Source organism: Grampus griseus (assembly GCF_964374135.1).
Source record: "Grampus griseus genome assembly, chromosome: 1".
In the NCBI taxonomy this organism is placed as follows: domain Eukaryota; kingdom Metazoa; phylum Chordata; class Mammalia; order Artiodactyla; family Delphinidae; genus Grampus; species Grampus griseus.
The window spans coordinates 114708307-114734316 of NC_139017.1; the positions used below are offsets into that span (position 1 = coordinate 114708307).

The following is a 26010-nucleotide window of genomic DNA, read 5'->3' on the forward strand; positions in this document are numbered from 1 at the left end:
TATCACTTTTTTAATTGAAATATAGTTGATTTTCAGTGTCGTGTTTCAGATGTACAGAACAGTGATTCAGTTATACATATATTATATATATGTATATTTGTGTATACTCAGATTCTTTTCCTTTATAGGTTGTTACAAAACATTGAGTATAGTTCCCTGTGCTATATAGTAGGTCCTTGTTGGTTATCTATTTTATATATAGTAATGTGTATATGTTAATCCCAACCTCCTAATTTATCCTCCCCCATAAATTTGTTTTCTGTGTGTGTGTCTCTTGCTGTTTTGTAAATAAGTTCATCTGTATCTTTTATTTTTTTTAGATTCCACATATAATCGGTATTGTATATTTTTCTTTCTCTGTCTGGCTTACTTCGCTTAGTATGATAATCTCTAGGTCCATCCATGTTGCTGCAAATGGCATTATTTCATTCATTTTTTACTTTATTTCTTTTCACCTTAGGAATAATTGCTATATCTATCTATCTACCTAGATCTATCTTCATTGGCATTTTAGGTTTAACTGAATAAAATGAGGTCCTAGCCAAATAATGTCAGAGTTTTTAAAAAGTAGTATGATTAGTAAAAAGCACATATTATGGAGTCCTTTCTATGCCCTGGATTTCTAATATGTACATGAGGATAGCAATGCCAACTCTATATATAGAGTTACGGTTAAAAAAAAAAAAATTAAAAAGATAAAAACATCCTTTAAAAGTTAAAAAAGGAAAACTTTTAATAATTTGGGGGACAGTCTTATGTCCCTCTTCTATTTTTATCTTTTATATTGGTGATAACTAGATACATCTTTGAATTTAATTGTTAAAGTTCTATCAGATGCTAAATAACAGCTTAATGATTTATATGTTTGTATAAACTTTTTGACTGTTACTAACCTCTATCCTCATTTTATACAGTAAGCATATACAAGGAACATTTTTCCTTGCTTATATCTTAAATTTCATTATTCAGTTTTCATTGTCACATTAAACCAAACAATTGTTGTAAATACTCTTCACATATAGTTTTTCTCCTTCACCTTTGTTTTCTAGTATCTTTCTATGGCTTATAACCATCTGCAGTTGAAACCAGCCATAAAAATAAGCTCATGAAATTCACTTACACCCACGGAGGCCACTTTACCCTTCGTGTTTATAAATTTCTAGTTCTCTCCACCTTTTAATTCTGTCTGGAGACTAGTAAATTATTCTTTCAAACATTGAAAATATCCAACTATTAAAATATTCCCAGTGGAAACATATTAAACATATGAAGTGTGAATATTTTTTTAATTCATAAGATGATTATATATTGCTATGGAATTTTAGCCGTAATAAAATAGAGCAATTATTTAACTATTACCTCAGGGGGGATGTGGGAAGATATTTTCCTAATGAGGCAGTTTTCTGCCCACTTGTTGATTAAGACTTTTGTGTGCCCAAGTCTGATTAATGAATATACCTCATAAAGTCCATAGGTCTGTGGTTTCTGTTAGATGCAAAATGTTGCATATATCCCAAGGTATCCATTCATAAAATGAAGGAGATGTAACTTAATTCTTTCCCTTTTCTCAAAATTATTCCTAGAGGGTCATTATACTTTGATAACTATTTCTCTCAGTTTCCATTGGTATATCTATCTACAGATTATAGATTTCTAGTGAGATATTGTTTTGTCAAAATCTGCAAGATGTAACAAAATTTAAATTTTTAAATGTTTAGTCAGATTAATGGTTGCATGTTCCTTTACATAAGCCATTAAGGATACCTGGGATGGGGGCATACCACTCTTCATCCTCTTATTTATTCAACAAATGTTTATTGAGCATCTTTTATATGTCAGACTTTGTGCTATACCTTGGGAATACATCAGTGAATAAAATATTAAAAGGTCCTTACCCTTATGGATCTTGGATTCTAGACCAGGAGTCTACAATAGCCATAGCCTGTTTTAATAAAGTTTTTTTGGGATACAGTCACATTCATTTGTTTCAGTATTGTCTAAGGCTGTTATTTTTTTTTAACATCTTTATTGGAGTATAATTGCCTTACAATGGTGTGTTAGTTTCTGCTTTATAACAAAGTGAATCAGTTATACATATACATATATCCCCATATCTCTTCCCTCTTGCATCTCCCTCCCTCCCACCCTCCCTATCCCACCCCTCTAGGTGGTCACAGAGCACCGAGCTGATCTCCCTGTGCTATGCGGCTGCTTCCCACTAGCTATCTATTTTACATTTGGTAGTGTATATGTATCCATGGCACTCTCTCACTTTGTCCCAGCCTACCCTTCCCCCTCCCCGTATCCTCAAGTCCATTCTCTAGTAGGTCTGCGTCTTTATTCCCGTCTTGCCCCAACGTTCTTCATGACTGTTTTTTTTGTTTGTTTTTTAGATTCCATATATATGTGTTAGCATACGGTATTTGTTTTCCTCTTTCTGACTTACTTCACTCTGTATGACAGACTCTAGGTCCATCCACCTCACTACAAATAATTCAATTTCGTTTCTTTTTATGGCCGAGTAATATTCCATTGTATATATGTGCCATATCTTCTTTATCCATTCATCAGTCGATGGACACTTAGGTTGCTTCCATGTCCTGGCTATTGTAAATAGAGCTGTAATGAACATTGTGATACATGACTCTTTTTGAATTATGGTTTTCTCAGGGTATATGCCCAGTAGTGGGATTGCTGGGTCGTATGGTAGTTCTATTTTTAATTTTTGAAGAACTCTCCATACTGTTCTCCATAGTGGCTGTATCAATTTACATTCCCATCAACAGTGCAAGAGGGTTCCCTTTTCTCCACACCCTCTCCAGCATTTACTGTTTGTAGATTTTTTGATGATGGCCATTCTGACCGGTGTGAGATGATATCTCATTGTAGTTTTTTTGTGTTTATTTTGTTTATTTGTTTGTTTGGTTTTTTGCGGTACGTGGGCCTCTCACTGTTGTGGCCTCTCCCGTTGCGGAGCACAGGCTCCGCACGCGCAGGCTCAGCGGCCATGGCTCAGGGGCCTAGCTGCTCCACGGCATGTGGCATTTTCCCGGACCGGGGCACGAACCCGTGTCCCCTCCATCGGCAGGCGGACTCTCAACCACTGCACCACGAGGGAAGCCCTCATTGTAGTTTTGATTTGCATTTCTCTAATGATTAATGATGTTGAGCATTCTTTCATATGTTTGTTGGCAATCTGTATATCTTCTTTGGAGAAATGTCTGTTTAGGTCTTCTGCCCATTTTTGGATAGGGTTGTTTGTTTTTTTGATATTGAGCTGAATGAGCTGCTTGTAAATTTTGGAGGTTAATCCTTTGTCAGTTGCTTCATTTGCAAATATTTTCTCCCATTCTGAGGGTTGTCTTTTTGTCTTGTTTATGGTTTCCTTTGCTGTGCAAAAGCTTTTAAGTTTTATTAGGTCCCATTTGTTTATTTTTGTTTTTATTTCCGTTTCTCTAGGAGGTGGGTCAAAAAGGATCTTGCCATGATTTATGTCATAGAGTGTTCTGCCTATGTTTTCCTCTAGGAGTTTGATAGTGTCTGGCCTTATATCTAGGTCTTTAATCCATTTTGAGTTTATTTTTGTGTATGGTGTTAGGGAGTGTTCTAATTTCATTCTTTTACACGTAGCTGTCCAGTTTTCCCAGCACCATTTATTGAAGAGGCTGTCTTTTCTTCACTGTATATTTTTGTAAGGCTGTTTTAATGGTAGGAAGAATTGAGTCGTTATGATAGAGACCATATGGCCCTCAAAATCTAAACTATTTACTATCTGGCCCTTTACAGAAAAAGTATGCTAATCCCTGTTCTACACTAGAGTGATGTAAGAAACGATAACTATCCTCTCCCATAAAATATCCTAGAATATCATATTGGATTTATTAAGAATATATTTCTTATATTAAGGTATCTGGTAATTTTATATATTGATTGTCCTTTAAAATACAGTTAGTTACTCCTTCCTTTTCTATAAAATTCTTAAAGATAGCTAGCTTTTTGACCCTGAAATTTCAATTCTACCCTAGAGGTGTTTTAACAAAAATGAGAAATTGTTTACATGAACAATAAAGAATTGACTTATTGTTGAATTATATCTAAGTATTTATTTTCCTGACATTATTTTAGAGGAAAATCCTGAAAGTGGAAAAAAAGATCTTAAATTTTCTGTTGAAGACATATTGCCTAAAATAAAGACTGACAGATAAAAGTTCTGTTTTTTTAAGGTGCTATTTATAGGTCCAGTGAGACTATGACACAAAATAATGCTTATCCAATTGTTAATAAATATTCACTATATTTATTGTTAGACATTTCAAATATTTGAGACAATTTGGAATAACATCTTTCCATATGAATTAATAACTATTAGTGATAATAATTGATGTTTGTTGGGAATGTATATATTGAACACTATTCTAAGTACTTTACATTAATTATGTAATTTAATACATGCAAAAACCCTGTGAAATAAGTACTAATATTATCCATATTTTACAGACAAGGAACATGCAATACAAGGAATTAAGTAAATAAATGTCAGAACTGGAATTTGAATCCATTTGTGGATTTTAACATGACTGACTTACATGGACTTGCAACTTTTCTGGCAAATAACTCAGTCTAGGAGTAGGAAAAAAGTCAGTTGTGTCATTTTCTCCTTCGTGTATACTTTAGCAGTATTCATTTTAATCCAGAGTTGCACTTGGAGACATTAGATCTTACTTTTTTCATTTTATTAGGGTTACTTTATTAAACTACATAATGTGATCTGGAAATCCACCTAGCAGGTACACATACCATACACTGCAGGAGGCTGAAAGGGCGCAGCAGGAGAGGGGGGACTCTGCTACCTTTGGTAACAAGCACTTATCCCTCCCAATGGCTTATATCTGATGTGTGACATGTGATGTAGAAAAAGTGAGGGCACCAGTGTCCTTTGTATTTTAAGTAGTAAACCTTAATTTTTCCTTGGAAAAATATCAATAGGAATTCCAATGTGTTTTTCCTGTGCAACAATAGATTATTTTGCATTCCACTTAGACCACTGACATGAACCCGATAACCATATTTGAACTCTAAAGGATATAAAGCTTTGTTATTGACCAGCACAGGAAAAACTATCACTTTCTTAGATCCTTGACCACAGAGAACAGAAGGCAGGTGTCTTCATTAAGGGATCATTGGCATAAAACACTACATCCTGTTCAGTGTTACTGGTTTCTTGACTAAGTTCAATGAACACTAACGCCTAATAGCTAACCAAGTCACTACTCAATAATGTTTTCCTCTTCTACTTTTAACCATTTCTAAAATAAAGTTACTATTAGTAGTCAAAATAAATAAATGTCTAAACAAATTCTTAAACTTTTAGATGTCAATTTAACTTCTCTTTACCTATCCTTCATCTGTAGTTTGGTAGTTTTGCAGAGTTCTTAGGAGCATAAACTGTAGAATCTGTCTACTAGGTATGAATCTTGGCTCTGCTACATCTTAACGGTTTCACTTTGGGCCAATTATTTAACTTCTCTATGCCTCTGTTGCCATAAATGTGAAATAAATGTAATGATGCAGATCTTACTCGACTTGCAATGGGGTTATGGCTCAGTAAACCCATCCTAAGCCGAAATGCATCTACTACAGCCAACCCATCAAACATTATAGCTTAGTCTAGCCTACCTTAAACATGCTTAGAACAATTACATTAGCCTACAATTGGGCAAATATTTTAACACAAAGCCTATTTTATAACAAAGTGTTGAATATCTCATGTAATTTATTGAATACTGTACTGAAAGTGAAAAACAGAGTGGTTGTATGGGTACAGATATTTGTCAGTGTACTGGTTGTTTACCCTGGTGACAGCGGCGCTGACTGGGAGCTGAGGCTCGCTGCTGCTGCCCAGCATCAAGAGAATATCATACCATATATCACAAGACTGGGAAAAACCAAAATTCAAAATTTGAAGTACAGTTTCTACTGAAACTGTACTTCATTCATATCATTTTCACACCACCGTAAAGTCGAAAAATCCTAAATCAAGCCATCGTAAATCAGGGACCATCTGTAATAATAATATTAAGAAGACTAAGAAAACCTACCCCATAAAGTTCATGTACGGGTTAAATAAATAAATAAGGAAAACTTGGAATAGTGTCTGGCACATAGAAAACAATAAATATTAGTTATTATTATTTTTGTTATTGATCTGAGCCTCAATTTTATAGTAGTTATTGAGTACATGAAAAATGCTATTTTATACCAGAACAACTATTCATCCAGTTGTATATCCAAACAGTCAAGGCCTGGTAGGAGAGTATTGCTGTGTTTTAAAGTGTAAACCTCAAGAAATTGATTAGTGAAGTATCAGGAATACTGTTAATACCCCAGAGTAATCTATGAGGGATATTCTCCTCTCATGATATTTAGAACCTACTTAAATATGTTGTTTTCAGATTTTTTCAGATGTTTCAATATGTTTCAGATTACTTTTTTTTCATATAATTCGTAGACTACATTCCCATTTCTCTGTAGTCTATGCCCTCCTGATGCAGGTGCTAATAATTTCAGGAGAGAAGCATCTCTTAGCTCTGTAGATATTCCCAAGCTGCTCAGTTCTGAGCCTCAGGAATGTTAAACAAGATGAGGCTCGTGATGTTAGGAGAGAAATGCTTCCTAGCAGTGTCATGGAGGTATATGTAGAGGAAAAGTTATTCCACCCCACAGTTCTGACAAAAGGTCAACAAACACGGTAGCGTCATAATTTCTGTGGGTTTTCCCTAAATGTATATTAAAGCAATTTCGCATCTAAACTTTGGAAATTTAGTTTCTAAATATTAATTTATTAGCAAAAAGCTTTTAACAGGTGCCAACCCAATCCATTGCTTCCTGGCACAGCTTCACCATGCAGATCTTGGGCTTTCCAGGGGGAGTTCTGCCGAGCCTGGGTATATTCCTTATTGGGCTCAAACCTTTTATATGTGCTTTCAGCCCCTATATACCTTCAGGGTATTTTATCAGTCTTAGCACATACACACATGTTCAGGCTCCACAATGGTTGCAACTTCTGAAAATTGACCCCCTCTTCTTTTGAGATCTCTTTTCAAACAGTTATAGATCAGCCTTCATCGAGAGGATAATGTCCTTGGGGTTTTCTACTAGGAAGTCAGTGCCCTCAGAGTATGAAAAAGATCAGATGTGAAAATAACTTGAAAGCTAAGAAGTCAGAGTTGTCAAACAAACGTCCGAATGCCCACATACTTTGACTTTCAGATAAACAAAAAATTATTTTTTAAGTATAAGCATGTCCCCAATATTGTATGGAACATACTTATACTAAAAAATTAATTTGTTGTTTATCTGAAATTCAACTTTCACTGGCATCCTATATTTTTATTTACTAATCTGGCAGCACTATGAGAAAGGCCTATAAGGGCAGGTATTATAATGAAGAAAATGTGACAGGTACCTGAAAGTACAAACTGCATTTGTGACTTGCTGGAAAGGAAGTCTTTTACAAGTTATAACTTGTCTTAATCTTTTTATTTTAGGAAACAAAGAAGCAGAATCCACAAATAATAAATGCTTTCATATAATTGACTACCCATCAAATATCTGGAACATCAATAATATTTATGAGTTATTGATAAATTAATATTTATTTTAAGCTGGATTTAAAATTTTTATTTTAAAAATAAGAAACACTGTAATTATAGGGTGTTTCATGTCTATACCTCTATAATTAGCAATAGAAACACCCTGTATTAGTGTTCTAATGCTGTCATAACAAATTATTGCAAACTTAGTGGCTTAAAACACCCCAAATCTGTGAGTTCACAGCGCGGTAGGTCAGAGGTCTGGGCACAGTGCAGCTCAGCTGATTCCTGTGCTCAGAGTCTCACTGGGCTAAAATCAAGGCGTCAGCTCTTCTGGAGGCTTTGGGGGAGAATTTGTTTCTGTGTTTATTCAGATTGTTGGCCAAATTCAGTTTCATGCGATTGATTTCTTTGCTGACTGTTAGACAGAGGTCAGTCTCAATCTGTAAAGCCTCCCACATTTCCTGACACATGGTCCGCTTGGTCTTCCGTCTCTCAGACCTTCACTTATGCCTCATCTCTCCTGCCTTCTGTGGCATCTCTGCTGAATCTTTTCTGCCTTCCTCTTTCGTTTTTAAGGGCTCACATATTTACATTGAGCCGTTATTTTATCCAGGATAACTTTCTTATCCTAAAGTCTTTCTATCCTAAGGATAGAATTATAACCTTAATTCTATCTGTAAAATCCCTTTTGCTATATTCACAGGGTCCCAGACATTAGGGAGTAGACATTTTTTTTTGGAAGAGGCATATTATTCCACTTACCACATACCCCAATACTATATGAATATACTGTAACTAAGGCATGTAAAGAAGTGATTCCAGCTGGGAAATAATTTAAAAAAACAATCAGACAGAAGACAAAACTCTAACTACTTAATTCCAATCTAGCTAGTAGACAATTTTTTTATTTAATAGATTATATCTTTTCACTTTAAAGCTTAAATTAAAAGCTACTCAGCCATCTCTGCAGTGGCCTAGGGATTGAGAATGGGTCTTTTTTTATGGCCTCTTGGTAAGCCAGTAGAAACCCACCTTTTGTCCTTGGCAGAAGCAGTTTTGTTCTAGGCCAGTTAATTTAAAGGTAATAAAACTATTTGAAAGGATATAGCAGTTGTGATCATGACACATTCTTAAATGAACCAGATCCTATTTGATATATATGAAAAATTAAAGCATGAGACTAAAAGTGCTGTAAGAGAAATTTTCTCATTCTTTCTGGTGAGATCTGACATCAGCATATAGATGGCTTCATCAATTATTGAGAAAAAGACTAAGAAAAAAAATGACTGATTGGGATGCTTTATTCTGAAGTCTGAATTTGAGGCCCTTGGGTTGAATGTACCTGTAGGTCTAAATCTTTCAGAATTAGCTCTCGCTCTCTCACCAGCCCATCTATTTAAATTTCTAGTTTAAAAAACTAAGGCACTTAAAAATTTTTAATGCACTCTGTCGAACATGTGTGCCAAACTTTGAAGTAACTGCATGCATCAATGAAGTGAAGAAACAAATCTCTGTATAGATAAACATCCCTTAAGATGAAGCAAGGGAACTGATTTTAAGCTTCCAGGACTTTGAATGATTTTTTTTTCCACAGCTATTTTCATTCTCTTCTGTAATCTAAAGTACAGCAATGAATTTCAGAGTTCTTATGTTTGCCATGTAATGTCCTTGTCCTGTTTATTCCTAGAAAAGTATTATGGGCTCCTGGTTGACAAACTACAACTGTGTTTTAAAAATTGAGACAAAAGTCATAATGAGTGACTCTGTTGATTCACAAGTCATTAATTAGCCCCTGTGCTTTTTTGTGACACTAATGTTAGAGATAAGTAATAAGAGAACCACAGCTTATAAAATCAGTACACATAGGTAAGCACTAATGAGCAAAAGTGTGAATCATTTTAAAGGCAACATTTTGCTAATTAAGGTTAATATTAATGATTTATATTATATTTTAAAGACTTACTGAAGTATTCAAGTATTTTATTGTTGCTGTAGCCATTGCTTGTAAACACAGTGTTAATAGTATCTTCCCAACTATTTAACCTAAAATACAGATATTTCTGTATCAGTTCTCAAAGTCATTACTTCTGGAATAATTGCAAACTATTTCTTATTATTAGAAATACTTTTTAATTCTACATAATCTTGTTCTGAGCTTTTGTTTTTATCTCATCTCAGACTGTTCATGATTACTTCATAAAACATTTCCTCCCAAAAGATACTTTTCTGTACCATGTAAAATGCATAGAGTTTCAACTTAATTTCCACCTCTAAGTAAAGTCATGTGCCTTTAGGTGATGCTAATTCTTTGTTTAAGTTGTTTTTGTTTTTTTTACTCTATTAGAAAAAGAAGTTTAAGTAGCTTATATATTTATGGATAAAGAGAGAATGCAGGCAGTGTAAAAAGAGTAAATTTAGGTTTTTCCAGTTATACCAAATTTGCTTAATATTATAATATGACCTTGGATTTGACTCTGAGTTTGGTTAAGGAAAAATTTATTCTGACACTTGTTAAAATGGTAAGGAAGACTTTATTCCAGACTATTGTGAGACGTGGCAAAACTATCAAAATAGGGGAGATTGAGCTCAACTCTGAATACAATAAGGGCAACTGGGAATTTACAGCCAAGGAACAGGTTATGTGTGAGGGAGTGGGTGGGGATGGCAGATGAAAAACTACTAAGAGGAGACATCAAGTGTAGGGAGAATTCTTTTTTTTTTTTTTTTGCAGTATTCTTTTTTTTTTTTTTTTGCGGTACGCGGACCCCTCACTGCTGCGGCCCCTCCCGCCGCGGAGCAACAGGCTCCGGACGCGCAGGCCCAGCAGCCACGGCACACAGGCGCAGCCGCTCCGCGGCACGCGGGATCCTTCCGGACCGGGGCAGGAACCCGCATCCCCTGCACCGGCAGGCGGACTCTCAACCACTGCGCCACCAGGGAAGCCCAAGTGTAGGGAGAATTCTTGCTAAACTTATTTTAAGAGCTTTCTTACTGAATGGCAGGCCAGGGTGATCAGATATCAAGGATGGGAGATAAGGAATTTGAAAATGATCACATATCAAGAGTGGGAAAAATCCTCTCTAAGCTGATTCAGCAGGATTCTTGATAAAACTGGGCACTGCAAGGATGTCACTGAAGCTCAGGGTCGAGGCCTAGATGAGAAGAGGGCTCAGAGGAACTTGACTGCGATTTAATTAAGGAAAGTCTTTGTCAGTTTCCTACTGACTAAGGCAAGGGAAGAACATGTTGACATACAGAATTTTCATTGTCCAAAACAGTAAAGAGTACGATCATGCTCTGCATTTCTGCAGAATTGAATTCGGGTCTGATTTTATCATTTGGGTTTCAGTTTTTCACAAAGGTACACTGGGAGGCAGTACGTAGATAAAGAGCATTTAAACAGAGGTGGTGAGGGAATGAGCTAAGGGGATATCTAAAGGTCCAGCAAGGACAATGGCCTGAAGTCATGCTTTGCGTGCTGGAGGAAGAACAGAGAATCCAATGTGAGTGGAGTGAGGTGATCAAAGCACAGAGAAGTAGGACTTGAGGGAAGAAGTATGTCATTTCAGACCTTAGAATTTATTGTGAGATCCTCAGGTTTAACTCTGAGATGGGAAGCCATTAGAGGGTTCCGACTAGAGAAGTGGTCTGCCTTACATTTTAAAAGGCTCAATCTTACGGCTGTAATGAGAAAAGATTGTAGGAAGGCAAGGATGCAAGCAGAGAGACCAATTAGGAGGCTTTTGCAATAACCCAGAAGAGGCATGATGGTGGCCTCTTCCAGGATAAGAGCTGTGAAGACGGTACATGGTGGTCATATTCCGAATATGTTTTGAAGGTAGAGATGAAAGGTTTGCTGATGAATAAACTTGATCTGCTAGAAAATGAGATAACTTTTTTTTCGTGAGGTGGGATATGTTACAACAAAACTAGGTTCTTTAGGAGAAGAACAGCAGTTTAACTTTTGACATTTTAACTCATGATGCCCATTAGATTTCCAAGCAGAAATGTTAGATGGGGCCTAAGGATATTATTTGGAGCCACTGAGTCTGAGGCAGTGAGTATATATAGACAGGTCCAGCAACTGAGATCCAGACAAATCACTTATTTTCTTTGTGTTTCACTCCTTTGGCTCTACTGGTCACTCAAGACTGGCTTAGAAATCATACATTAGGGTATCATCACCTGTGTCCTTCTACTCTACTCTGCAAACAACTGCATGGCCCTTCCTAAGTAATGTTGTACTTGCCTGTGGACTGGCCATCTCCTCCACTGTACTGTAAGTTCCTTGAGGAAAAGGACTATAGTGCATAAGTGATTCTTGAGTGAAAGAATAAATTTAAAAACCTTTGCATTTAAGATAAAATCTAAGAACTCTTCATCTTTTGTCTACCTTGTCTCCAGCTACCCTTCCCTATGTTTACTACACTTCAGCCACCACTGCTGGTAATTCCTTAAAGGCATACCATATTCTTAAGCCTCATGGCTTTTTTCTGTGCCATTTTGCTTCATAGAATGCTTTTCTCCCTCATTTTTGATCTGCTAATGCATTATCAGTCGTCACGTCTGGTTTAAAATGCTAAATCTTAAGAGACATACTTCCCAAACCTTCATTCTAGTCCACCTTCATTTTGTGTCTCCTAACAGTCTAAATTTATGACTTAGTAGCATTTTTCACAGTTTGTAGAATTGTAAGTATTTGTATGATTTTTTTTTACTATCTATTTTCTTAATAAGTTTATGAGAACAAAGGGCAGTGTCTGTTTTGTTCATTAATATGTACCCAGACCTCACCAATATACCAGACACTTAGTTGACCCTTTATAAAATGTTTTGAATATATGCAAATAAAAAGCTCCATATATTTTTGTTATTGTCATTGATAATACAATCAATGTATTTGTGATTGTTTTCATTGCATAAAACCATAATACCTTTTGATTAAAATGCTTTAATCTGTTTTATCTTACAATTGCAAAAATGTAAGTTTATGGACTAAGAATTGTCTCTTGTTTGTCTAGCAGCACCTGGTTTTTATAAGTATGCAAACATTTTCGCTTCTATGTAGAAAACATGTACTTTCCACAGCTAGATCACCCATAAAGAATGTTCCATTTTTACTCTTCACTATTTTAGCATATGACGTAAAAGCATATCCAAAATGTATATGCATTTCTGAGAAACCATAACAATATAAGCAACTATTTTTCAAATTTGTTTTATCAATAACAGAAGTTTAAGAAACTTTATTTAATAAATATTATAAATTTAAATCACTAACTTAGGAAATTTATGCATTAGTGAACAATTATTTTAACACTTAAAGTTATTTTATCTTATAACTCTTCTGTTGAGTTAACAAGTTCAATATAAACACCTCATAAAACTTTTTGAAAATTTTCAAACCAATAATATTTGGGGTATATTATTTATACTAACCAAATTTTAATACTTTTTATTATTTTAAAAAACATATATATGTTTATAAAATTAAATACAAGTGTTGTTCCCAAATTTATTTAAAGAAGTTATAGCTATAGAAGCCTAGAAAATGCTATGCATCTCTCTTTCATAAGTAGCAGAGACTATTTATAAAATTAAATATTATTAAATTGTCATTTCAGTTAGTTATTTGAGCATACAATAGGGCAAAACTTGTCAACTAAATCAATTTAAATATATTTTATCTCCCCTCTGCAATTGCTGAAGTCTTTCTTTGTATGGAAACCTTACTGTAATTAGAATTAATTAATCGTATAATTGAAGTAAATAAACATTTGGAAGCAGGAAGAAGGGACTAGATCCATATTCCTCTAAGAGTTTCTCTCAAGGACCTCTCCATGGAGATATGACAACATGAAATCATCTGATCCATTATTTTATATTGCTTTTTATAATAGTAACTAGTAAATTTCATTTTTAGAAGCTATATAAAGTCCTTAGAATATGGAAGAAAAAACAGAATTTTTCTATTAATTTCTGAAATCCTAGTATAAGAATTAGCTGAAAATTAAAATATTGCACTTTGCTACTGTTGTTACAAAATGGCTTTTGAAAAATTTGTTTGGATTAATAAAATATATTCAATAAAGGATTAACCTACAAATTATTTCTATAATTTTAATATTTTTAATTATTAGTATGCTTATGTTAAAATAGATATACATTTAAAATATACCCCTCAATTAATCCTCTGACACTGCACATATAACTTACAAGTCTCCAAAAGTATAAGAAAAGGAAAGAAAAGAAGAGTAAGTTTTTCATAATGCAGTCATTTTAGAAGGGGTAAAAATTCTGTGCATTCTATATAACCGATATTGTGGAATATATATAATAGAATATAAATGTTCATCAAAATGCATATGCCTTTAAACATATATTTCACTGATTAATATTTTGAAAGTTTATGAGATTAAATTTAGGGAAAGGAAATCTCAACGTAATATTAGGAGAGATAGCTAGATGAACCATACAAAAGAAAGTGCATTCAAACATTTTCTAACAGTAGAAATTAAGGGTGTTTTGCTGTTTTCAAATTTCCTTTCAATTTCTCTTTTCCAGTTTAAATTTTCAAAGGATTGACAGAAGTATCACTAAAACTTCTTTTCAAAGAAGCAGCACACAATTTCATGAACAAAAATTTGATTTCTCAAGTGTTCATAAAGTTTTTTAAACCAAAATTTATCTTAATATGTATATTAACCATATTGTTGGCAGAAGATGATAATTCATCAATCTGTAGAAGTGATTATAACATCTGAAGAAGTTCTTGAACAGGTGCTTAATACAATCTGGCAAATTGTACTAACTGTGATTTGTACTGACAATTTTCAGTGATATTGTAAAGATCAACCACATATTTGTTTGCATATGTCTACCGGAGGGTTTGTACTTCTTAATATGCATAAAAGTGCCATGATTTACTGGTTTCTATTTATTTGATATCTTTGCTATTTGTTTATTTCCTTTATATGTATCTAGTTTACTATGAAAATTATCTCTTTGTTGAAATTAATTTATATTCTCAGGTTAATCTCTTGGCATTTGGAGTTATCATATACAAAGTTTTTCGCCACACTGCGGGGTTGAAACCAGAAGTTAGTTGCTGTGAGAACATAAGGTAAGTATTTCTTCAACTGTATTTTCTTTAGTGATTAAAACCTTTAGTAACTTAAAGCAGAAATAATTTTTGGAAGGAAAATTTTTAAATGATTTTTCACACTTTCCCCCATCATATTTAAAATACTAAATAGTATTGCTAAATAGTATTTAATATGTTTAATAAGCCTATAATCACCACAGATTAAATGGTAAGTAAAGCAATCTTTTTGAACATATTCCCCTTTGAAAGAAAAGATGATGACTGCATTTTAAGACAAAAGTTGGCCTTAGTGATCTGCTTTTGCAAAGCACTTCTCAGCGCTTAGTAACTGTGTTTCTTCCTTGTGATTTCTAGTTTGCATTCCGCCATGATTTTTCCTCAACTCCCTCCCTTTAAAACTGATTTATTGAGACCTTGAAAATGGTTTATTCAGGAAAAACTGAAGTGTACTGTAGGGAACATTAGAAACAACTGACGTTTGGGTCTCTTGGGAACACTCCTGTAGTTTCAATATCTTGCACAAGATTTATAGTTAGGATTTAGCAAATGTTTGATTGATTACTTTCTTTTACTCCTCACCATTCATAGTTACATGTAGTTTGCTGGCTTTAATAAAGTTGAGAATGACTCATTTTCTGTGGTACAATGCAAAAACATCTTCTGCAGTAAAGAATGATTGCACTGAGAATGAATGAGAAAATAAGTATTAGTTGCCTCATTTTCAAGGCAGGGTCCTCAGTGAGCAGGATTGAATATTATTTTACCAAAACTCACAGGCAATAAGTTGAAAATGTGTAAAAGTGAGTATGTGCCTGTATTTTTTAAGAAATAAGCATTCTAACATGAATTTACTTTGAGGTAACTGTATTGCAAAAGCAAAAAAAAAAAAAAAACTTGTTTTATATTTTTACATGTTCTCTACTAAGCCTGAAAGGAAAGCAGAAGTATCCTTTAATGTCCTGCCCATGTGCTGACCTAAATCCACATGGTATACTCTTCAAGGTTTCTTAGGGAGAATACTTCCTAACAGCTATCTGTCTTACCTTTGGGAGTTCCTGCAACATTAGATTTGAGATCAAAGCATACACACAGGGCTTCCCTGGTGGTGCAGTGGTTGAGAGTCCGCCTGCCGATGCAGGAGACACGGGTTCGTGCCCCGGTCTGGGAAGATCCCACATGCCGCGGAGCGGCTGGGCCCGTGAGCCATGGCCGCTGAGCCTGCACGTCCAGAGCCTGCGCTCTGCAATGGAATAGGGCACAACAGTGAGAGGCCCGCGTACCGCAAAAAAAAAAAAAAAAAAAGCATACACACAGATGAAAATATTTTAGGATTAAGGAAATTCCTTGAAAAATAGCAGATTTTAAAAATGCTGCCTTGAATTTGGAAGCACATCCCAGCCAGAGTACGCTAGTATACCCTAGCCTGTCCCATGCAGCTATAGCATAATTTGTCAGTTTCAAAATTATTGGTCTTTACCGAAGATTTCTTGGTTATTCAAAAACTGACTTCCCACATAATTTGAGGAATTTGAGGATACGTTAAGTATGCATAGCTTTCTTAGCTGGAACATTGCAAATTTGTTCTAGGTCTTGTGCCAGAGGAGCCCTTGCTCTCCTGTTCCTCCTTGGCACCACCTGGATCTTTGGAGTGCTCCATGTTGTACACGCATCGGTGGTGACAGCTTACCTCTTCACCGTCAGCAATGCCTTCCAGGGGATGTTCATCTTCTTATTCCTGTGTGTTTTATCTAGAAAGGTAAGCAATTTGTTATTTTTGTCAACCTTATAGCATATTTATGTAGCATCAGTTACCAAATTGATAAAAATTCTCATTCTCATAGATTCATGACTTGTGCCTTTATTGCCTAAGTGCAGTACATTTTAGTGTCAAAATAATCAGAATGCTTAGCTGTTCATAGGGAAATGTGCTTTTAAAAAACTTGCTAGTAGGAGTATAAATACAGCTTACATTCACTTGAGCGTATTCTGACAGATAATCAGAAAGCAACAATAATTTAGAAAACTAAATATAACAATTTGTTGTGATTTGAAAATAATTTGATGTCATTGTTACAGTTATGTTTCGCGTTTCTTACTTTCTTCTTTTTCTTTTTTTTTAGATCCAAGAAGAATATTATAGATTGTTCAAAAATGTCCCTTGTTGTTTCGGATGTTTGAGGTAAACAGAGAGAACTCTGGATCATTATTGCTACACAGAAATAAAGAAGCCAAGCTGTGGATGGCCAGTGTATAAAAATGACTCAAACAAATTGTCCAATTGTTAATACTAATCAAATATTTTAAGTCCATTTTTCTGTTTACTGTGTAAGAAATGTAGATAATACGAGATAAAATTATGTACCATATAGCTATAGTAAGCTTTCCTACGTGACTTAGTTAGCTATGTCAAAAATAGTATTGCAGATATTTGGAAAGTAATTGGTTTCTCAGAGTGATATCACTGCACCCAAGGAAAGATTTTCTTTCTAACACAAAAAATATATGAATGTCCTGAAGGAAACCACTGGCTTGATATTTTCTTGATTCATGTTGCCTTTGAAACTAGTTCCCTATCACCTTGGTAATGAGCTCCGTTACAGAAAGTGGAACATAAGAGAATGAAGAGGTAGAATATAAAACAGTAAAAAGGGAATGACGGTTGTAACAATGAGAAATATTTTGAACAAGCTCGTTGTTTTGTAAACTAGATGGGAAATTAGAGATAAAACAAACAATTGAATAAACACATCTTACCATTCTGTGAATTGTTCTGAACTTAAATTTCTACCAAAACAACTTAGACCTGTATTTGTTATATCCATTTTCTATTCTAATAGTCTATAAAAACACAAAACTTCACAAAAAAAAAAAAAACTAAACATTTCTGTTCTGTTTTTAGGTTAACATCAGAATGAGGTATATGCTCTTTCTATACTTATTTCACAGATTGTGATTTCAAATGCTTATTCAGTAGTACATAAATGTGTCAAAATATAATATTGTTCATGCCTGTAAATGTAAAAATTGTGTAATAAACCTGAAGTACTCTGTTCCATAACCTTTCAGTGTAGTGAAAAATATTGTATCTCATTAGACTAGCATATTTGAGTTCTTTATTTCTTTTTAATTTTAGAAATATTGTAGTTCACATCACAATATTCTCTTTCAATTTACTATTTTTAAAAGGGCATTGTAAATATGAAAGTATTCATAAAGTTAATTGCTATTTTTTTCTTTGCAGAAACGTACACATTTAAAAATGTTATTTATAACAAAGAAATCACTGGGAACTGTATAAACTTTCACACTGGATCTATTTTCTGACAGTTTTCCTCTATTAAGGCATATCTGCTAAAATGTAAGGCTTCTATCTATCTTCAAGTTTTCTCATTAAAATGTAGAAGCAGTGATTTTACTTCAAAAAATATGTAATTGTTCTACACCTACCTGTAAAAGTGTGCCAATACACTAAATGTTGTGATTTGAACTTAATTTCTCCAGCTGTTCAAGTGAAGTCTGTCACATCTTACACTAACAAATAAAATGATATCTGAATGAATCTTTCTACTGCTTGACTGAGGCATTTCTCTAGAAAGATGAGCTGCCTGCCAATGTCTTAAACATTTTTAGAGTATTTGTGATAACTTTTTATTTGATCTTTTGATCTCTTATATGACCTATTATTATAATTATCATTATAGGACAGTGCTATTGGAATAAGATACTAAAAAAGTAATCTGTTCAATCAATGTATACAAATTATGTGTGGTGGGCAGAATAATGGTCTTCCCAAAATGCCCACACCCTAATCTTCAGAACACATGAATATGTTAGGTTACGTGGAGAGGAGAATTAACCAGCTAACAGCTAGTCCTCTAACTTTAACGTGAGGAAATTATCCCGGATTTTTCAGGTTGGTCCCATGTAATCACAAGTTTCCTTATAAACAAAAGATGGAGGCAGAAGAGGGAGCCTGTTAAAGCAGTGCCGTACGAGGCATACTCAACCACACATTGCTGGCTTTGAAGATGGAAACAGTCCACAAGCCAAAGAACATGGGCAGCTCCTGTAATCTGAGAAAGGCAAGGAAATGGATTCTCCCCCAGAGCTCCTAGAAGGAAGTCAGCCCTGCTGTACTTTTGTTTTAGCCCAGGGAGACCCAGTTTGGACTTCTAACATCTAAAACTGTAAAACAATAAATGTATATTGCTTTAACCACCAAGTTTGTTGATAATTTGTCACAAGATTATTGATATTTTTTTTGAAAATTTGTTACAGCAACTATAGGAACTAATACTATGGAAATATATACATAATAACATCTTTAGATATAAGCAAGTATTCATATCAGTAGGGAAAACCTTAAAATCCTGAATCTTGTTTTCACTAACCCTCCCATAGACATCATTGGGTGAAACTTGTATTCTTTAGTATGAGATTTCAGACCTTTTCATAACTGCTCACTTACCTTTTTATTAGGTAAGGATCTCTCTTTAAAAAAAAAAAAAAAACAGGTGTGTGCACACGTATAAATATATATTTATTGCATAAATGCCTCATAGCATTTGCCCCCTGTTTTTATAATCAACAAGAGAAAGGGCTCAAAAAAGGTTTTCACTGGGCTCGGTTTAAAAAAATACAAAAATGGGGCTTCCCTGGTGGCTCAGTGGTTGAGAGTCTGCCTGCCGATGCAGGGGACACGGGTTCGTACCCCGGTCCGGGAAGATCCCACGTACCGCAGAGCGGCTGGGCCCGTGAGCCATGGCCGCTGAGCCTGCGTGTCCGGAGCCTGTGCTCCGCAACGGGAGAGGCCACAACAGTGAGAGGCCCGCGTACCGCAAAAAAAAAAAACAACAACCACAAAAACAAAAATGAACATTACAATGACAGGAATGTGTTAAGATGCTGAACTGAAAGGTACATACAAAAGTACATACAGCTGCTGGAAACACACTTCCAATGTGCGGCTCCCGAGCCCTCAGATGGAGGAGTGCAATGAAGCCATGTCCCCTGAGGCCCAGCAGCTCTGCCTCAGCAGGACCCAGTGTGACCCGCTGCCTGAGGGCTCACCCCATCCCCAAGTGACACTGCCCCACGGTGTGGACATCACCCACACCTTCAAATGCCCACACACGACACACTTAATTAACATGAAAAAATTTAAACCCACTCAAAGTCTGTGAGATAAAGAGATCCTACCCCCCTGGTTCTCACGTTTGCCCTATGAGTTTCTTCAGTTCTGCTAAACTGTTTATTTTTCCCAAGACTTTCTATGCTTTACCAAATCCCCTATTTCTGGAGCTTCCTCCTTGTTATCATCATTACTCTGACAAACATCTGCTTATACCTAATGTATCTTTCTCTATGAAGCCTTTCTGGTTTCACACAAGGAATTAATCAGCTCTACTTTTGTCTCATCAATCCATCCAGTACTTACCTGTTTTGACATTTATCACATTGTATTGCAATTATTTATCCGAGCTCAAGATATTCATTGTACCAAGTTATGTTCTTCCTTTAAGGCAGATACCTTTTCTTTTTTGCTTCATGAATCAATGTCACTGCCTTATTCTGTTTTGTGACCTTGTGGTTGAGGTGATAAGACAGTCTGGACCCTCTGAACAGCCTGGCTTTTGCTCTTTTGCTTTAGATACTCCATACTGGAAGCATATTGGGTGAGCCAGCTTTCTCAGGTAAAGCCCTCCATGCTTATCTCTAACGTCATGCAGTTTAGGTGGAAGAGATGGCCCAGCAATCTCAAATTGATGAAGTAGAGCAAGGAGAGGAATTAGGCTACCAATGTAGCCTTGAGCTCGTAATATGGCTTCAACTCAGTTTTTCCAGGGAAGATCTTTGGGGATTTGTAAGGAACTTGCCAAAGAAGTAATAAAGTAGTGCTTTATTTTCCATTTGTCTGTTATTCCTCATGTACCATTTGATAGTGAGAGGAATAAATATTAGGATTTTAAATTCAGTCTCCTCAACCTCTAAAATGTATTACAAATTCATTAATAAATATTAATTTGCAAACTCTTCTGCATGAGCAGCTGGGGTTGGGAGAAGGGTTATCGTATTTCAAGGGATTCAATCAAAGAACTTAATACTTTAAGGTGCGTCTCAAACAATGAGATGAATGGACACCAAAGAAGTGTAAGATAAATTCCCTTACTGTGTATAAACTTGTTATTAACTGGAGACACTATAATCCCCTAATTAAAAAATCTGTTAGTTGATTGATTACACTGTGGTTAGAAAAAATATATTTGCACACAATATAGCAATTAAAAAACGTACGAGAAAGTCTCTAAGCAGATACTCCACAATCTTCATGCTAGGCATAACCAACAGTCTATACATACTCATTTGATGATGGCATCATTTCTTCAGTCCTTTTTAATTTAATGCCCCCCAATTAAATGATAATCCTGCATTTCTTAATTTTCCATATATTTAAAGTTATTGCACCCATCTTCAATTACTTACAAAGTATGAGCCTTTTCTATGTGTCAAGATTATCCTCTAATTTTTCCAACATGAAGTCTTTGAGGAGTATGTGAATTATTGATTCAGTATGGATCAGAAAGAGTATCTATTGTTCAGATTTTTCTGCTACCTAGAACATCTTCTCCTGTGCAAATTCTGCCCATGATTCAAGACCTCTAGTATGAAGCCTCTCAGATCAATTTGGTGCATATTAATTTCCCCAGTCACTACAACTATAGCACTTACAAAGTGTACGAAATTAACATAACACTTAATAGGGGTTGTTAAGTCATCATGCTTAAAACTTAAAACTTTTAGGTTTTAGACTACAGATATGAGAGAAATAACTGGAAGATGGCATTTAAAGGGAAAAAAAGACTTCTTCCTGAAATTTGATATAGATTTCAATTGTTAAACTGTGTGATCTCATTTAATTCTTACAGTAATATATGCAATTTTATCCTCATTTTTTAATGTGAAAAGTGCTCAGTGTCACACAGCTAGGAAATTGAACAATCAGTGTTTAAACTGAAAGTCGTAGCTGCTTCTGCTCCCCGCATGGAAACTCTGAGGAACTTGCTCAGACTCTCTCAGATAGGAAGTTAAAGGGACTGGATTCATACCCAAGCTTTCTGCCTCTCAGTCTAGAGCATATTCCACTGTTCCGTAGCCATAAACTCATATCATATAAGGATAATATTCCTGTTTACAATTATGTTCTTTTGGGTATAGAGGAAGTGTGACATTCTTTTTTAACATGTCTTTTCTACATTGCATATGCAATTTGAAATGTGTATTTCATATGTTTTAAGGTGAAGTATTTTTCTTCTTTTCTCTTTGCTTTGCTGCCCTTTCTCTGCACATTTATTCCTATCCCCATGCCCACTTACACCCCCAACCAGGCAATTTATTTTAACTAGCTGTTATATATTCTTCCATTTTTTTCTTCCTGTTCATATCATCATATTCAAATGATTAGTATTAGATCACATTTTAAAAGCATCTCTATTATCACGTGGAAAACTAATGGGTACATTTCATTCATTCCTTTTAAGTGACTGAATAATAGTCCATACTAAGGATGGACCATAAATTGCACAGCTGGTATGCAATAATACATTAGAAGACATCAGTATCTTTCAGGAGTAATGTTCTCCATGCTATGTGGCTTGGTTTTGTTGTTTAAAACACCCAGTGCCAATAGTTATTTTTTTTCTTATGATGGATGTGGACCCATGTTGATAAGCTAAAGTACTATAAACCTTTCATTGATATAGAAGTTGCTTGTTATTTCTTGTAACTATTCAGTGAAAATCATGCCATGGATTTGAGATCCACAAAGCTCCTTGAGCATTTTCATTTAAGTGAAAAGGATTTGAATTACTTACGCTAGATAGAAGGCTTGAGCAAGCATTAAGATCAGTAGGCAATCTGAAAGTACAGAACAATTTACTCAGTATTTCATTCAGACGTTATACGTCATAGGTTTGTATGGTAGTTATGATTAATATAAAATGAGAGGGTTAGTTTAGCTGCAATGGATCTCTTCTGGTGTCAATGTACCACGATTCTAATTTCAACCCCCCACTTTGAGGCATTGTAAATAATAAAATCTATAAAGTATATTACAATTTTATACACTCAAAAGGGGAAAATTAATAGCTTTCTTGCAAAATTGTTCTTAAGAAATGTGGTTTCATTTCCTATTGGGTTGCAATTTGCCATATATCAGCATCCAAGGGCCAGGCTGCCCAACCTGAAAATGATTATTTTCTTTCTTTTCCTTAATGTATCGGAAGTGGATCTAAAAGAACCTCCAGTACGCAGGGGGGTTAATTATCCTGGCAGTCAGTTAAGTTTTGTAAGTTTTAGGTGATATGAGCAGAGCCCTAAAAAAGACTCCACGCTACTGCTGCCTGCTGTGAAGAAAGAGCCTTGTGCTGCCACCACTGCAAATATTGTTCAAATTACCCTAAAATTCCCCTGGTTTTCCATGCATCTGGCTCCTGGAGAGCGACACAGCTCCAGTGAGGTCATTTATTCTGTCACTTCAGCCCACTCGGCAATCATGACAACTATATCTTCCACTCAATCTGATGCAGGAGGCTTTTGTGCAAGACCTTCTATGACCCGAGTAAGGAAAGTAATTATTCAAAACAACATCACTTCTTGTTTCTCAAGTGCCACCCACTCCTTTGCAGAACTACCTAAATGCTCCCCAATTTGATCTTCCCACTCAGATCAATCTCTCCAATTCTCCTTAAGGAATGTGTAAATAAACAGCCACCTCTCACATCTTAGAACTTTACTTTCCGAAAGGCAACGCGGTGTGGCCGGTCTCTCTGCAGTCAGAGTGTCTGGGCTAGAATTCCTTTTCTACCTCTAGTGAGATATGGGATCTCAGCTTAGTTATGCCCTGTGACTCAGTTTCTCATCTAGGAAATGGGGATAACAACAGGACCTACTTCATCACGTTGTCGTGACAATTAAATCAACTAATATATGGAAGATAATTACTACAGTGCTTAGCACATAGCAATTGACATTGAAGGATTAGCTATGATTATTATAACCTGGGTGAACAGATATTGACTGTGCACCTACTAAGTGCCAGGGACTGTTATAGGTATGTGGTGGAATTCACTAATAAAAAGCAAATTAATAAAAAATAGACATACATTTCTTGTATAAAGTGAAGATTTCCACATTATTGATTTATCAGCAAGTTATTTCTGAAAGAGGTGAGGAAACAGTAAAAACAGAAATCAGTCACGATGAAGTCAAATTGTAGGTTCACTTTCCTGTCTACCACCTCCCAACTTACCTTTCCATCTCCACCCTGCCCCATTCAAAACCTGAAGTTCCACTCTAAAGCTGGTAGGATGTTAGAGAGAATTTCAAATGTTCAACATTGCTGACACGCCCTTTGGAGTACTGGTGCAGCCCAGGCGCCTGCACTGCTCTGGACATATAAAATCTCTGCCCCTGCAGGGCTAAACGTCCCACAATTTGATTAAACATTTGATTAAATGTTTTCCTGTACAAAGGTGCATTGATATATTTTTATTTAAGTATAAATACTATGAGCATTTATATGAACTTGAAAAATACAATCTCTTCTTTAAACAGTTACATATACGCGAAGATAATTTGACATTCTCAGCTTTCCATATATTCCTATAAAAGACCGAGAGATTCATTCTGGCATCATTTGGGTACTTCATCTTCTTTGTGCAGGACAATTTGCAGTCATTTCATTTGCTCTTGCCTAATGTAAAACTATAGAAACCATGCTCCTTTAAAACATAGTCTTGATTTCTTTAAAGGCAAAAGCAAATGAGCTATTTTAATACTTGAAAAAAAAAATAAAAAGGAATCTTCAGTAGAAAGGAAGAAATATTCTTTAATAAATGCCTCATAGTCATATGTAAAATGCATTTGTTTTTACCTATTTTTATGCTATTTAAATTTTCTGCATTGTTTCCTGAACAATAAGATGTCTTTGTTATTATATAAAGGCAATTTCTAGTTTCCATATTTAGTAAACTAGATATTGCAAATTTTTGAGATAAATGAGCCAGGAATTCTATTAGTTACTAATATAAGAATTCAGACATTTTATTTTATATGTCACCGTCACCTTATACCTCATCATTCTGAAAAAGAATGCCTCAGAGGTCAGAAGCATAGTTCTTTATTCTTTTATGTGCTAAAGTATAAGACCTGTTTAGCATTGTGTGAATTTTTTTTTTTCTCAAGTAGATTTGCATGCATAGCTTGGATAAGCTGAATAACTCTATACAACCAAACTTTTTTTTTTCTACTTGTTGGGACTCTTTCTCACCAAATCTCTATTTCTTTGAGACCAAGAGTATAATGCTGTTTCTTAGTATCCTTCTGTTTTCTTTTTAAATCTCAGAAAAGGTAAGTGGATTAATATATATTTTTGGACTTGGACATGATGTGATTTTATACATGAAGCATTATGTACATTCAACCTTTTTACAAAATAACTTTAAGGCACTTTACAAACATGGATAAAATATAAATTAGATATTTTAATGCAAAACACATACGAGAATTGAGTCAAAGGAGAAATAAGGGTACAGCCATAAAATGGAGTTAAAACATGAGTGCTTTATTCATTCAGGTTCTGTCCTGTTACCTGCTGCAGTGTAGCCACACCACTCCAAAACCTAGTGCCTTCGAAAAATAATTTATTATTGTTTCTCACATTGTTGTTGGTTGATTGAACGCAGTAGGGTAGCTCTCACGCAGGGTTTCTAGTGAAACTGCACTCAGATGTTCACTGGGGCTACAGCCATCTGAGATGGCCATCCACTACCATTTCACAGGGGCTGCCAGCCAAACACCATTCATGGTCTCTCCATGTCATTTGGGTTTCACACAGCATGGATTCTGGGGTCTTTGTGATAGCACGTCCAAAGCAAACATTCCAAAAGACCCTGGTAGAGGCTGAAAGGCTTCTTACCACCTGGCCTCTGAAGGCATAATATTTACTTCTACCAAAGCAGTCACAAATCCCACCCAGATTTATGGGGTTGGAGAAATAGATCCACCTTTTAATGGAGTGACAAAGTCACATGCATAAAAGTATATGGAATTGGGAAATATTATTGAGGTCATTTTAGGAAAATATAATCTGCCATAAGTTTTATGCTGTTGCTAATGTTTATGTATCCTTTCATTAGACAAAGTAAAGAACTCAATAGGACTGTTCCCTGAAGTGTCCTTGAATATAGTCCAACGAAGTCACACCAAAGAACAATTCAGTGAAAACAATAAAAGCCATAAACGTCCCAAATT

The 26010-nt window shown here is 35.2% G+C and overlaps 1 protein-coding gene across 1 annotated transcript in view; it reads left to right on the forward strand.

The window, feature by feature from the left end:
• ADGRL4 (adhesion G protein-coupled receptor L4) overlaps window positions 1-18906 on the forward strand; it is a 121529-nt gene extending 102623 nt beyond the window's left edge. The window contains exons 14-16 of the mRNA XM_082666513.1: window positions 14627-14718; window positions 16288-16456; window positions 16821-18906. Coding sequence (XP_082522639.1) covers window positions 14627-14718; window positions 16288-16456; window positions 16821-16883 — 324 coding nt within the window. The 3' untranslated portion in view covers window positions 16884-18906. The remainder of the gene's footprint in view (window positions 1-14626; window positions 14719-16287; window positions 16457-16820) is intronic.
• Window positions 18907-26010: the final 7104 nt, after the last annotated feature.